Source organism: Mya arenaria, chromosome 15 (assembly GCF_026914265.1).
Source record: "Mya arenaria isolate MELC-2E11 chromosome 15, ASM2691426v1".
NCBI lineage: Eukaryota > Metazoa > Mollusca > Bivalvia > Myida > Myidae > Mya > Mya arenaria.
Window position 1 is genome coordinate 13,001,571 of NC_069136.1, and position 12,482 is coordinate 13,014,052.

Consider the following 12,482-nt stretch of genomic DNA (forward strand, 5'->3'; position numbering starts at 1 on the left):
TAAGTGTAAACAATGATTGCAGTGACTTTCCATGTTCATACCTTGCTCTCTGTTTCAGATTAATATTTCCAAAACTTCATGGCAAGATCATCATAAAAATATGTCGCATACTTAAAGCTATCTGTCCATACAAGCTCAAATAATAATGGCTTTCAATCCAGCAACGTTTTCTAATGTCAAGGTTGAAGTGACTTTGAACCCTAATGATTTTGAGGTCAGTGGGTCAAGGTTGTGATCTTTAGATAAAAATCCATTTTCTATCAATAACTGAATAACGCTTAGGCCCAAAGAGTAGTTGACATCCACTCCATGTTGCAGTGACTTATTATTTCCATGCGCATACTTTGCTTTTTAAAAATGCTACAGATCAATATTATAGGAAAGAAGGGAGGTCTTCATGAAAATATGTTACATACTCAAGGCTATCTGTCCATAAAGAATACATGTACCTCCAGTCATACTGTCACCAAGGAAAAACAGACAAGCTTAATATCTCCCGAGTCATGTGGTGGATGTTGTCTTTAACTGTGCACATACTGAATGTTGAGGCAAAACAAAGCTTTAACAACAACTAAATGAAACTTTTATTCTCGTGAACATAACATTAACAAAGTGAAATGAAAACAGCTTGTGAAGTAACTTTCAACAAATAAAAATAGGAACAGAATGAAAAACTTAACCAAACGAAAAGAAAGTAATGTGAATAAATATACAGAAGGAAATAAATCTAATACTAGGGTTCCTCATTTCAAAAATGTCTACAAACAAGCGGGCCAAGATGGCCATTTAAGCTCACAAGTTTTCCTCATATAGGTCAGTGTGAATCTAACCAAACCCCTGTTGGCAATGTTTTTTAGTGAACCAACATGGCTTGAAGGAGTTCGAAGAAGGGTTACCTCAGAAACATTTATCTTTGAAATTATTTTAAAATCTTGCCAGTGGTTTCTGAGATTTTCAAATTTTACAAATGGATATATTGCGAAAACTGTCAGCCATCGTTTTCAACAAACCAACATGGCTTAAAGATATTTAACAAAGGGTTATCTCAGAAACATATCCTTGAAATTATTTTAAAATCTTGCCAGTGGTTTCCAATGAGATTTTCAAAACTTTACATATAGATACATTGTGAAAACTGTCAGCCATGTTTGTAACAAACCAACATGGCTTGAAGGAATTTGATCAAGGGCCACCTTAGTAACATTTCTGTGAATTATTTTGGAATATGGCCAGCGGTTTCTATGGAGAAGTTTTTCCCTTACATGGAACAATTTTAATTTAAAGAATCTGAAGATCATCCAAGAAACATTACTGTGAAGTTTGCTTGAAATTGGTCAAGTGGTTTGAAGGAGATGCTTTTTAAAGGAAACTGAATGCATACATGTATATTCTAAAATGTAAATGGTGTTTTCCTTAAACAAATCTTATCACAAGAAATACAAGAACACCATGTTATATTATTCAAAGATTCAACTAAGACATATTTTTCATTGAAAGGTCTTAAAAAATGGGAAAAAAATCAATATAACATCATTAAATGATTAAGTAAATGTAAAGTTAAATTGGAACATAAAATATACATATTTCAGTTTTCAGGATACAAATGTCAATTTTCAAAACAATAGAGTTCACAACAAAGGTCAAAGTATGTGTGCACAAAGTTACAGAATATCTTGTTCAGATTTTGAGTAATGGTCAAGGTTTTGTACTATGACGCCAACGACAGCGTCAACAAGGTTATCACTTCAAAGGATTGCACCACACATAGCTTTATGAAAAACATTGGCAAATCAAAACTCAAAAATAAAAAAAATAAAAAAACAAAAACTTGCATTAGTTATCAGATATAACAAGGCAAGGTATTAAACATGATGATACAGACATTCAAATGGACCTATCCCAGCTGAAATGGAATAAAAATGGCACACAAAAAATAATGGCACATGTTATAAGGCACTTATGAATTAGTAATGTTTTAATGTTAGAGAAATTGTTAACAACTGATTTGAATCAAACCAAGAGTTGACAAAAATAACAATTACGGTGATCGAAATAAGCACAAGCCTGCAAGCTGAAATCCTGGACGTTATATAGCAGGGCTTTTTGATTTTTTTTGTTCCAAGCTCTAGATTAAGATTTTTGGCTTGTTCATACAAAATCGAATTTCCATCATTGCAATTAGATAAATGAGCCTAAATCAATTAAGTACTTATATAAGCAGTAGCCTCCATACGTTTTAAGACTAAAAAATGACCATAATTTGGTTCTCCCACCCTTTCGTCTAAAAGATAATTTTTAACTTTGGTAAATGTCATTTCAATTATATTAACGCTATTCACATTAGACATTTGAGAAAAAACAAACTACAGTTAAGTAAAATATGAATAAACCAATAGACAAGTAAACAACACACCAAATAAATGAAAAATAATGTAATAAACAATTATGATACATTTAAATTGAGATCTCATAGCACAAAACTGTGCAGAAAACAGCCAACCATTAATGTCGCAGTTTCTAAATGGAGAATTTGGGTTGAAGTAGTCACAGTATTTGACCACTTGCCAGAACAAATGAGGATTCTGGATCGAATTATGACCGCCATATTGTCCTAATAACCTACTTAAACTCTTAATAAGTCTACATGCTTTTAGTTGTCCAGGGTTACCACGCCTCACTGGTTGATTACAACCATAGCTTTAAAGCTGCACTCCAATAAATTGACCGTTTTGACAACTTTTTTGATTTTTTTGTCTTGAGATGAGCCATTATTTTTTAGTAAATGTCTGGATTTTTTTGATTTTTTTTTTAATATGAAAACCTGCGATCTGATCTTCTGTCAGCAGTCTTATATCACTGGTTTCCAGACATTTACGCGAAAATTAACTAGATCACATGGTAGTTGTTTGTTATCTAATCCATTGGATATTGCAATTACATGCTCCTTTTTTATTGTCAAAGTATAATATTACTGGTCGACTACTTTTTTTATTGTCTACTGGCGACTGGTCAATCGTATTCATAATCAAGTTTAGTTAAAAGGTACATGTACTTCATGGAAAAAGTGAATGTTTATGTCAAGAGACTTCAATTAGAGTACACATGTCATGTAGCTCTAATGAAAATTTTTAATGTAACAAAATGTCCACTGTATATCAATAACAGAAAAAAACGTCAATTTGACATTTAAAATGTCCCATCAATCACAAATTTTGCCCCTGAGCTAACTACGAGTTATGGTATTCCAATTTTCTTCGTCCCTGGTTATGGACGGTTTGATGAACTATCGGTTATGTAATCGTTGTTTTCCTTTCCTGCGTGGCTTTGGGTCCCTTTTCCGGACGTGCACAGACGGCTCCTCCACAACAGTTTCTATGTCTTCCAAATCGTCATTCTCTGACATGGCCCGACCTTGCATGGTCATCCCATTGGAGGCACTAGATGCTTGGCGGGAGCGGTCCTCTTCGTCCTGTTTGAGGAGTAAGGTAAAAGTTGAGGATTAGTAGTTTCATGCTATACATAAGCAAAACATTTCTATACATTTCACCTTACCCAATGAATAAAAAGCGTTGATTTCATTTTCCTTACACAATCATCAGAACTGAAGGGTATAGTAATAATAAGTTTATTGATTTATTTGAAAAATTGTTAAAGGTGACAAATTCTACTCAAAGGGATGCCTACACTATATATATATATATATATGGCCAGGGTTGTCAATCAGTTTCTGTTGAACTGTCTCAAATAGTAAAGTAAAAGACCAGCTTCTACATATTCTACTCTAAAATCATTTATATTTTCAAATTTAAACCAGCCCTATTGCCATTCAATCCAATAAATATAATATATGAAAACATAAAAATACTTACCTGTTTCAGTTTAGCCTGAACCTCTCTCACAAAAGGCTCCACTGTCTGGAAGTCAGTCATCAGTTCCGTCAGATTTTGCCCTACACGACCAGCTCCCGCCCAACGATGGCTTGTGATTTGCAAGTGAATTTCCTGTTCAATCTGTGATATCAATCGTAACATGCGCTCAATCTCCATTTTGTGTCTCTTGTAATGCTGCTCCACATACTGTGGTTTATCCAGTCCAACACCAGAGTCATATACAAATTCTCGAATTTTCTTCAGCTGTGGTTCTACGACTTCATTGTAGTCTGTCTTAAATCTGTGGAATTCTTGATACTTCTGTGAATGAGAATTCTGTTTCTTATGTGCCTTATGGATTCCCGCCATCCTTTGTCTCCTCTGTTCTTCACTGATAGGCTTAATCTCTTGCTCTTTTTCCCAGGGATTGTTTGCAGTTTCAAAACTGCGCTGCTTACTTGCCCCATCAACAGTTGTTTCATTCAACACAGATTCATCCCCAACGACTACTGAACTTTCTAACTTCAGGCGCTCTTTCAATATCTGTTCAAAGAAGACACCGCATATCCCACAGTGTGTCTCATCGATCTTTATAGCAGACAGCATGGCCTGATTTTCCGGCTTCTTCACATCCTTAGACATCCTTACTTCCATGATATTTCGGTACCACCTAGCGATAGCATTAACAGCCCAGATTTTAAGCTCTCTTTGTTCCTGATCCTGTTTTTCTTGCCGACTTTGCCTCAATTCTTCCTCTGTCTGTTGCTCCTCAACCTCGGGCATTCCCTCCATAGTTTCCTGATCCTGGTGCTCAACCTGGTGTTGAAGCCACATTGCATTTAATGTGGCCTCTGTCTTGAAGAATGAGGAGTTGAAGAGGTCCATTGAGGCAGCTACAGAAACCATCTCCAGTGGGTCTTTCTTCCTGTCACCCTTCCATGAACAAACAAGCATCTCTTCTCCCCTCCCCCGGACCTTCAAAAGGTTCATCAGTACACCGGCAACATCAGCAATGCCATTGCAATCTTGCAGGCCTCTGACACTTTGGTGCATTCTTGAAGGGGCATCAGAAGGTAAATTTGCATGGCACATCATACGCATGAGGCTGGTTTCATTCTCAATTGGCACGGTTTTACTGATGTTGCATACTAAGGTCATGGCCAGTATCAGCAGTCTCTCTATAGATGCATACAATGTCGGCTCTCCCTGACATCTCTCAACAAGTATCTTCATCATTTTGAACTCTCTGAATCCAAATCCAGCAACCGCAAATGCTATATATTTCAACCTTTCCTGCATATGGCCATCACCTGACCGACTTTGGGAGTAGCTAGGCTTCCAAGCATGTACAATTTCTACTAGTGATTTGTTGCTTGCATGGGAGGGTAGCATGGCTCCAATGAATTTAAGTAGACTGATATAGTGGCTTGGGGCTACAAAGAGAAAATTGCGAAAGTTTTGGGATTTCAACTTGGCAATCACAAGAAATGCCAGGACGGCATAAAACTCCATCCACATGATGTATAGGCCGATGTCATGGAAATCAAGTCCCATTTTGCCAAGAAGCAGTTTCACAAATTTGCCATAGCTGAAAACAGCCTCATATGGATTATATGAGATCAAATGTTCATAGGCATCGGCAAATCTTCTTGCAATGCATTGGACATTCATATTCCCATACTTGTCTGGGTCCATCATCAGTGAATAGAACCTCATGCTTCCCTTGAACTCAATGGGCTTCTTCTTTTCAGAAATTTCTCTGTCTAATTCATTCTCCAGTTTTAACATCTCGGCATTGGGCGTCCTGTCAAGCTTCTCTCTTCCAAAGTTCAGCCTGAACATATAGAACCCCATCTGGAAGACCAAGAACACGTCTGTCTCTCGTACCGCTAAACATTTCAGTCTCCGGTTCTCTTTGACAGCTTTAACCCACTTTTCTTGCAGGTACCTCCTTAAGTGCCCTTGAATCTTGTCATTTCTCACTATGTGGTCCAGCAGCTGTTTGCTGTCATAATCAATCAAGAAGGGGTGACCTCCCTTGGGCATCAGATCTTCCCACAGTTTCGTCACAGCCCGGTACTTCCAGCTGAAATCTCGCTCCCCCTCGCCGATAAACTCCTCAACAGCTGGTATCAGTTTTACTGGACAGTTCTTTCTAAAGTAAATAGCTCCGGACTGCACTGTAGCCTCAAACTCAATCAGCATCAAATCAGCTTCAATCATGAGCCGAAAGTCATCTTTGGTCTGTGCTCTATGCAGTTTGTTGCACCCATTGTCTACATTCCCACTCTCTTCGCATTCCATACCCATGCTGTAGTTTTCACATTCAAGGACTTTTTCCCTTCGGGCCTCCAGCTTGTTCCACAATGGTTCAAGCCACAAAGTGGTCTGCTTCAGTAAATACTCAACAACAGATTCATGGGCGGCAGTCTTCATGACCTCCAATCTTCTCTTGCTTTTATCTCCCTTAGATTTGAACAGATCTGGTAACATACCCAAACACAGCGGCCTTTCTTTAGGATGAATTTCAACTTTATCTTGGCTGCATGGATGTAAGCCATAGAACTGCTCATACTTCCTCACTCTCTCCATGTTGGCTGATCTGTGCGGATACATGAGAGCGATGCACAGATTGAACATATGTCCAATGCCTTTAATCACTGTCTTCAGAGTCTCATCCTCTGTCAACTTTCCCTTATTTACAAGCCATTCGCAACACGCCACACTGCCAGCGATGTTTTCAAACGGCTTTGCTTCCTGGAAGGCCTGGAGTGCCTTGCTGATAAGGACATCCTCACCGGATGTATCTGCCTGTAGAAGCAACACACATCCCAATCCATCCTGGTCTCCACAAGCCTGAAAAGAAAGGTTTGAAAATCCACAAATGCCGGAATATCTCTTTAACTCAAAGCAGTGGCCAAAACATTACAATAAGTTACGCAAAACAAAAACATGTTTTCTTGCAAAAAGACTGCATGTATAACAATTATTTTATCAGGGATGTAATTGACCTGGCAGCTGAAGGGTTGAAACAGTTTTGGCCCCAATAACAGGTGCAGCACTCTGCTGCATAACAAAACTTGATATTGAGGGCTCTCCTGATTTCAAATTCATCGAAAACTCAATATTAACAACAAACAAAATAAAAACCAAAAGCAGCTATTTTATAACTCTTAAAGAAATTGAAAATAAAATAAAATCTAAATTTTCTAATGGTAAAGGAGCCATCAGATTGGCAGAAATCAACAGACAAATCCCATTCCTGATTGTGTAAATAACATGATTGACCATTAGTAATACAGAGGTAATACATGTATCTACACGGTTCGCAATCTTTCAAAAGTAAAATGCTAAGTAATTTCGCCACACAAATTTGTTGTATGTTGAATTGAAATGGTAACAAATATGCAGGTTATTTAGGGTATGTATTGCCTAAATTGCTAAAATTGTTTTTGTAAAAGCATTATATATCTAAAATTGAGCCAAATAATTGAGGTTAACTTCATGTTTTTTTAGACAATATTCATATTATTCAGAATTTTTTTATTTTTTTCTATATCAAATTTATCAACCTTGAACATATCTGCAGCCTCCTGTGCCATCGCGTTAAAACAGCTGGTGAGAGCAGCAAGATCGGTTTCCGGTTTTCCCTGTTTGTGGGACAGGTAACGGCATTTGGCGAGCAGGCATGTGGCTATCGTGTGTTCGTCAAGGGTTTTCCGGGCCATCAAGATGGCCTCCTCCAACCAACCGTGCATCAGTAACATCTTTGCAGCTCCATCCAGATCGCCTAAGTATGACAAGACATCTTGAATTAATTGTTATTGTAATTGTTAAGCAATGAAAGACTATAATTCCCAGCCACTTTCCAATTAATTGATAGCAGGTATGTTTTGGATAAAATAGCAAAATATTATTAAGTTTACTAAATTTTTTATCGAGAATGTGTCTTCATCAAGACCCTCCTGACCTAAACCCTTACCATTGGCCTCCCGTATCTTAGCAGCCTGCAGTATGTATCCACGGTTACGAAGGAACTCCACACGGTCATTCACATGCTGGAATTTCTCCACTGCCTCCAACATCTTGTCCTCATTTTTGTACTTATGGAACAGCTCAGCTGCCCTGTGGTAACATGATGCTTACTAGATGTGTCTCAAGGTTAATTTAATTCGACATTAAGAAAAAGGTCATTTTAGTGAAAAAGGGGGGTTGAAGAGTCAAAACATAACTCAACTGTAGTTAAGCTTTATGTAACCTTAGAGTTCAATCTTTAGAAAGCATGTTACATATATCATTTTTTAGGTGTTCGCTAACTAAATAAACGAGAGCGTGGCAGTCAAACACCAAGGCTTACCTTGGGTTTTTCCCCCAGCCAAAAAAGGGGTAAACTCGACAATTATTTATGCCAGGGTACAAAGCCCTGTGTATTGTATGCAGCAACTTGTGTACCAAGGTATTTTTGCATTTCCAAATGTGTTTTTTTCAGTTCTAGACAAGGCATTAAGGTTTTGACGATGAAGCTGACAACAACATCAAGGTCATCTTCGAAAACCAGACAAGCTTAGAATTATGAGGGAAAACTTGAATGAGTGCATTTAGTTCATAGAGCATTATGCTTAAGATTATGCTAAAATAGAAATTAATATTTGTGCCCAAATGCATGACTGATTTGATTGCTTCTATTCTATGAAACATGTCTACAAAGCATACTGTAGGACAAAATTCCTACAGGAAACAATGTACTTTCATGCAAACCTGAGACTGAGTTATTCCTTTCTGGCCTGTGCCCTTAGGACAAACTTCCTATAGTAAACATAGTACCATCATACTAACCTGTGACTGAGTTTTTCCTCTGTATAGTGTTTCTCTGGCCTGTGGTCAATCAGCTGCTGGGGTATTGGCTGGCCCTTCCGTTCCAATTCCTGTAATTTGAAGTAAACTTCAAAATAAACTTGACAATTTCCCCACATGCTTGTCTCATTGTTTTCCAAGATACTTGTAGTTATGTAGAGGATTGTGGGTGTTGTGTCGATGAGATGAATGTGAGGTTTACCCCAAAATCATGAAAATCCTTTCACATTGATTTGTGACCTTGACCTTGAATTGGCACGCCTCCACGGTGGGTTAAGCATGTCGTCTTTATGTAGTGAACATTTGAGTTTAATGAAAAATCCTCTAGAGGATTGGGAGATACAAAGCAGACCTAAAATCTATGGCTTTAACCTTTGACCTTGAACTGTGACCTTGACATTGAGCTTATGTGCCTGTATTGGACCTCAACATTTCAAGTGGTGAACTTTGACCCAAGTTTCATGAAAATCCTTCAAGGGTTTAGGAGATATGGAAAAAACACAAAATCTATTGCTCAAACCTTGAACCTTGAAATATGACATAAACCCTGAGCCGGCCTGCGTAATATGTCGCTACTATGCTGTCTCGATGGGGTGAACATTTCTCTTGAATTTCATGAATATCCTACTAGGAGTCTAGAAGATATGGCATGGACACGAAATATATTACTTAAAACTTTGACTTCGAATTCAGACCTTGACATGGAGCTGGTGCTCATGGAACTTAGGTTCCATCATCTAAATGTGGTGAACATTTGACATGAGTCTTTATGGAAACCATTCCAAGGGTTAAGCAGATACCGAGAAACACGAAAGTGTGTCAGAAAGACAGATCTACACAAAGAAAAACAATATGTTTTCCCTTCAATGACCGGGGGGGGGGGGGGGGGGGGGGGGGGGGGGGGAAAAACAACTAAGTATTATTGATTGGTCAATATTTATCCAATAATGACTGTTGCCCAAATAAAAAGGTTGCATGCACAAACTACAAACGAGAACTTGTGAATAACTTATTTAGTTTTAAATCATTGCCCCCTGGTACCTTAATACATTTATAGTTTTTAGAGTTCTGGCCCAGGATTAGCTTTTGCACCAACGAAAAGAACAACAAGCTTATTAAAGAAGATATGTTTAAATACCTTGATTTTTATGTTGTACCGACGGAGTGTATCGATGGCCATGTCATAATTCTCGTTCTCCGAGAGCACATCTAGGGCCTTGTTGAAGTTCCCTAACTGTTCGTAGCAGCGACTGCTGTCACGGGGCTGCTTCATGCGTCTGTAGATCTCCGCAGCCTTTTCAAACTGTAAGTAGATGTCAGTGAACTAAACTGTCAATGTCATTGAATTGAACTATAATCATCACTGAATTGAACTGTCAACATCTGTGAATTTAACTGTCAATGTCAGTGAATTGAATTATAATCATCATTGAATTGAACTGTCAACATCTGTGAATTGAACTGTCAATGTCAGCGAATTGAACTGTCAAATGCAGTGAATTGAACTATAATCATCATTGAATTGAACTGTCAACATCGGTGAATTGAACTGTCAATGTCAGTGAATTGAACTATAATCATCATTGAATTGAACTGTCAACATCTGTGAATTGAACTGTCAATGTCAGCGAATTGAACTGTCAAATGCAGTGAATTGAACTATAATCATCATTGAATTGAACTGTCAACATCGGTGAATTGAACTATAATCATCATTGAATTGAACTGTCAACATCGGTGAATTGAACTATAATCATCATTGAATTGAACTGTCAAATGCAGTGAATTGAACTATAATCATCATTGAATTGAACTGTCAACATCAGTGAATTGAACTATAATCATCATTGAATTGAACTGTCAACATCAGTGAATTGAACTATAATCATCATTGAATTGAACTGTCAACATCGGTGAATTGAACTATAATCATCATTGAATTGAACTGTCGACATGAGTGAATTGATCTGTCAATGTCAGTGAATTGAACTATAATCATCATTGAATTGAACTGTCAACATCTGTAAATTGAGCTGTCATAGTCATTAAATTGAACTGTCAACATCAGTGAATTTAACTATAATCATCAGTGAATTGAACTGTCAATGTCAGTGAATTGAACTATAATCATCAGTGAATTGAACTGTCAACATCAGTGAATTGAACTGTCAACGTCAGTGAATTGAACTATAATCATCAGTGAATTGAACTGTCAACGTCAGTGAATTGAACTGTCAACGTCAGTGAATTGAACTATAATCATCAGTAAATTGAACTGTCAACATGAGTGAATTGAACTGTCAACATCTGTGAATTGAACTGTCAACGTCAGTGATTTGAACTATAATCATCAGTGAATTGAACTGTTAACGTCAGTGAATTGAACTGTCAACGCCAGTGAATTGAACTGTCAACGTCAGTGAATTGAACTGTCAACGTCAGTGAATTGAACTATAATCATCAGTGAATTAAACTGTCAACGTCAGTGATTTGAACTATAATCATCAGTGAATTGAACTGTCAACGTCAGTGATTTAAATCATACATTTGTCCAGCATATACCAACAATTCTTCAGCTCGAGTATGTTTACCTTCCAATTTTACTTGGATATAGTCAACCACGATGAAATCTTTGAAGCTGTGACATTATTTAACAGGTACAATGTTAGATCCCTATGGAGGTAAAACACATATTTCAAACTATATTTTTATTATGTTTTTCAGCAATACAATAGCCCAATGCAATGGTGCCACTTATGACATGTTTTAGTTTTTATTGCAGGGATTAGGAATTTTTTCTTGATAATATTGACACAAACCTGTCCCAGTTTCTCGAACAGTTCAGCAGCCAGTTCCCGCTCCTTGGCATTCTGAAGACACAGGGCAGCTTTTGCAGGCTTGTTACACTCAAGGTAGAGTTCTGCCGCATATAGAAACTCATCCCTCATTTTTCTGGGGTTGTCCTTTAGTCTGGATGCCTGTATGGTTGGGAATATTAAGTGATAGGTTAGAGACTGAGGCCACAATTTGCAGGCTGGTTCCACTCTCTGTAGTGCTTTGTCACATATAGAAACTTTTTCAGCAGCTGTCTAGGGTCTCAGCTTCTATAATACAATATTTATACCTCAACATCCATTCTTCAAATGAACTGCCTTTTGGCAATTGCAAATATTTTACGATGTACGCAACATCTTAGGATATGTTCGGAATGCAAATCATTGCGAATTAATATAAATCGAAAACTAGAAATTGCTTGTCTCCCCAATTGTGCAGTCGTAGGTGAGAAATATTCAATGATGGACATAAAAATTTGAACTTTTGGACTGGAGAAGAAAAAAACATAGAGGTCATCTACTGGTCATGACCAACCTGCATACCAAGTATGAAGATCCTGGGTCCAAGTATGAAGTTCCTGGGTCCAAATATTCTTAAGCTATTGAATGGAAAGGAGTGTGATGTACGGATAGGTGACCAACAAATTGTTCTCCACCTGAAGGTCAATGTAACCTTGACATACTGACCTTAAAATCAAAAGGCGTCATCTACTAATCAAGACCAATAAGCAAACCAAGTACGAAATCGCCTAAGCGTTCTTTAGTTATTCAGAAGAAACCTTTATTCAGCTTAAGGTCACCTTGACCATTGACCTACTGGCCTGAAAGTCAATAGGGGCATACTAAGTTTGAAGTTCCTGGGTGCAAGCATTCTCTATTGAGCAGAAACTGTTGTTTTGTTCACCCGAAGGGCACCTTAACCTTG

General features: G+C 37.6%; 1 protein-coding gene across 3 annotated transcripts in view; it reads right to left on the bottom strand.

Annotated features, from left to right (window-relative positions):
• Nucleotides 1-572: 572 nt before the first annotated feature.
• The window catches only part of LOC128219718 (TPR and ankyrin repeat-containing protein 1-like), a 78,409-nt gene continuing 66,499 nt past the window's right edge, over nt 573-12,482 (bottom strand). For all 3 annotated transcript variants that reach the window (XM_052927653.1, XM_052927651.1, XM_052927652.1), the window contains exons 48-54: nt 11,543-11,701; nt 9,862-10,026; nt 8,706-8,794; nt 7,852-7,994; nt 7,442-7,659; nt 3,870-6,725; nt 573-3,469 (exon numbers count right to left, since the gene is read on the bottom strand). In XM_052927653.1, the coding sequence (XP_052783613.1) occupies nt 3,284-3,469; nt 3,870-6,725; nt 7,442-7,659; nt 7,852-7,994; nt 8,706-8,794; nt 9,862-10,026; nt 11,543-11,701 (3,816 nt within the window). In that variant the 3' untranslated portion in view covers nt 573-3,283. The remainder of the gene's footprint in view (nt 3,470-3,869; nt 6,726-7,441; nt 7,660-7,851; nt 7,995-8,705; nt 8,795-9,861; nt 10,027-11,542; nt 11,702-12,482) is intronic.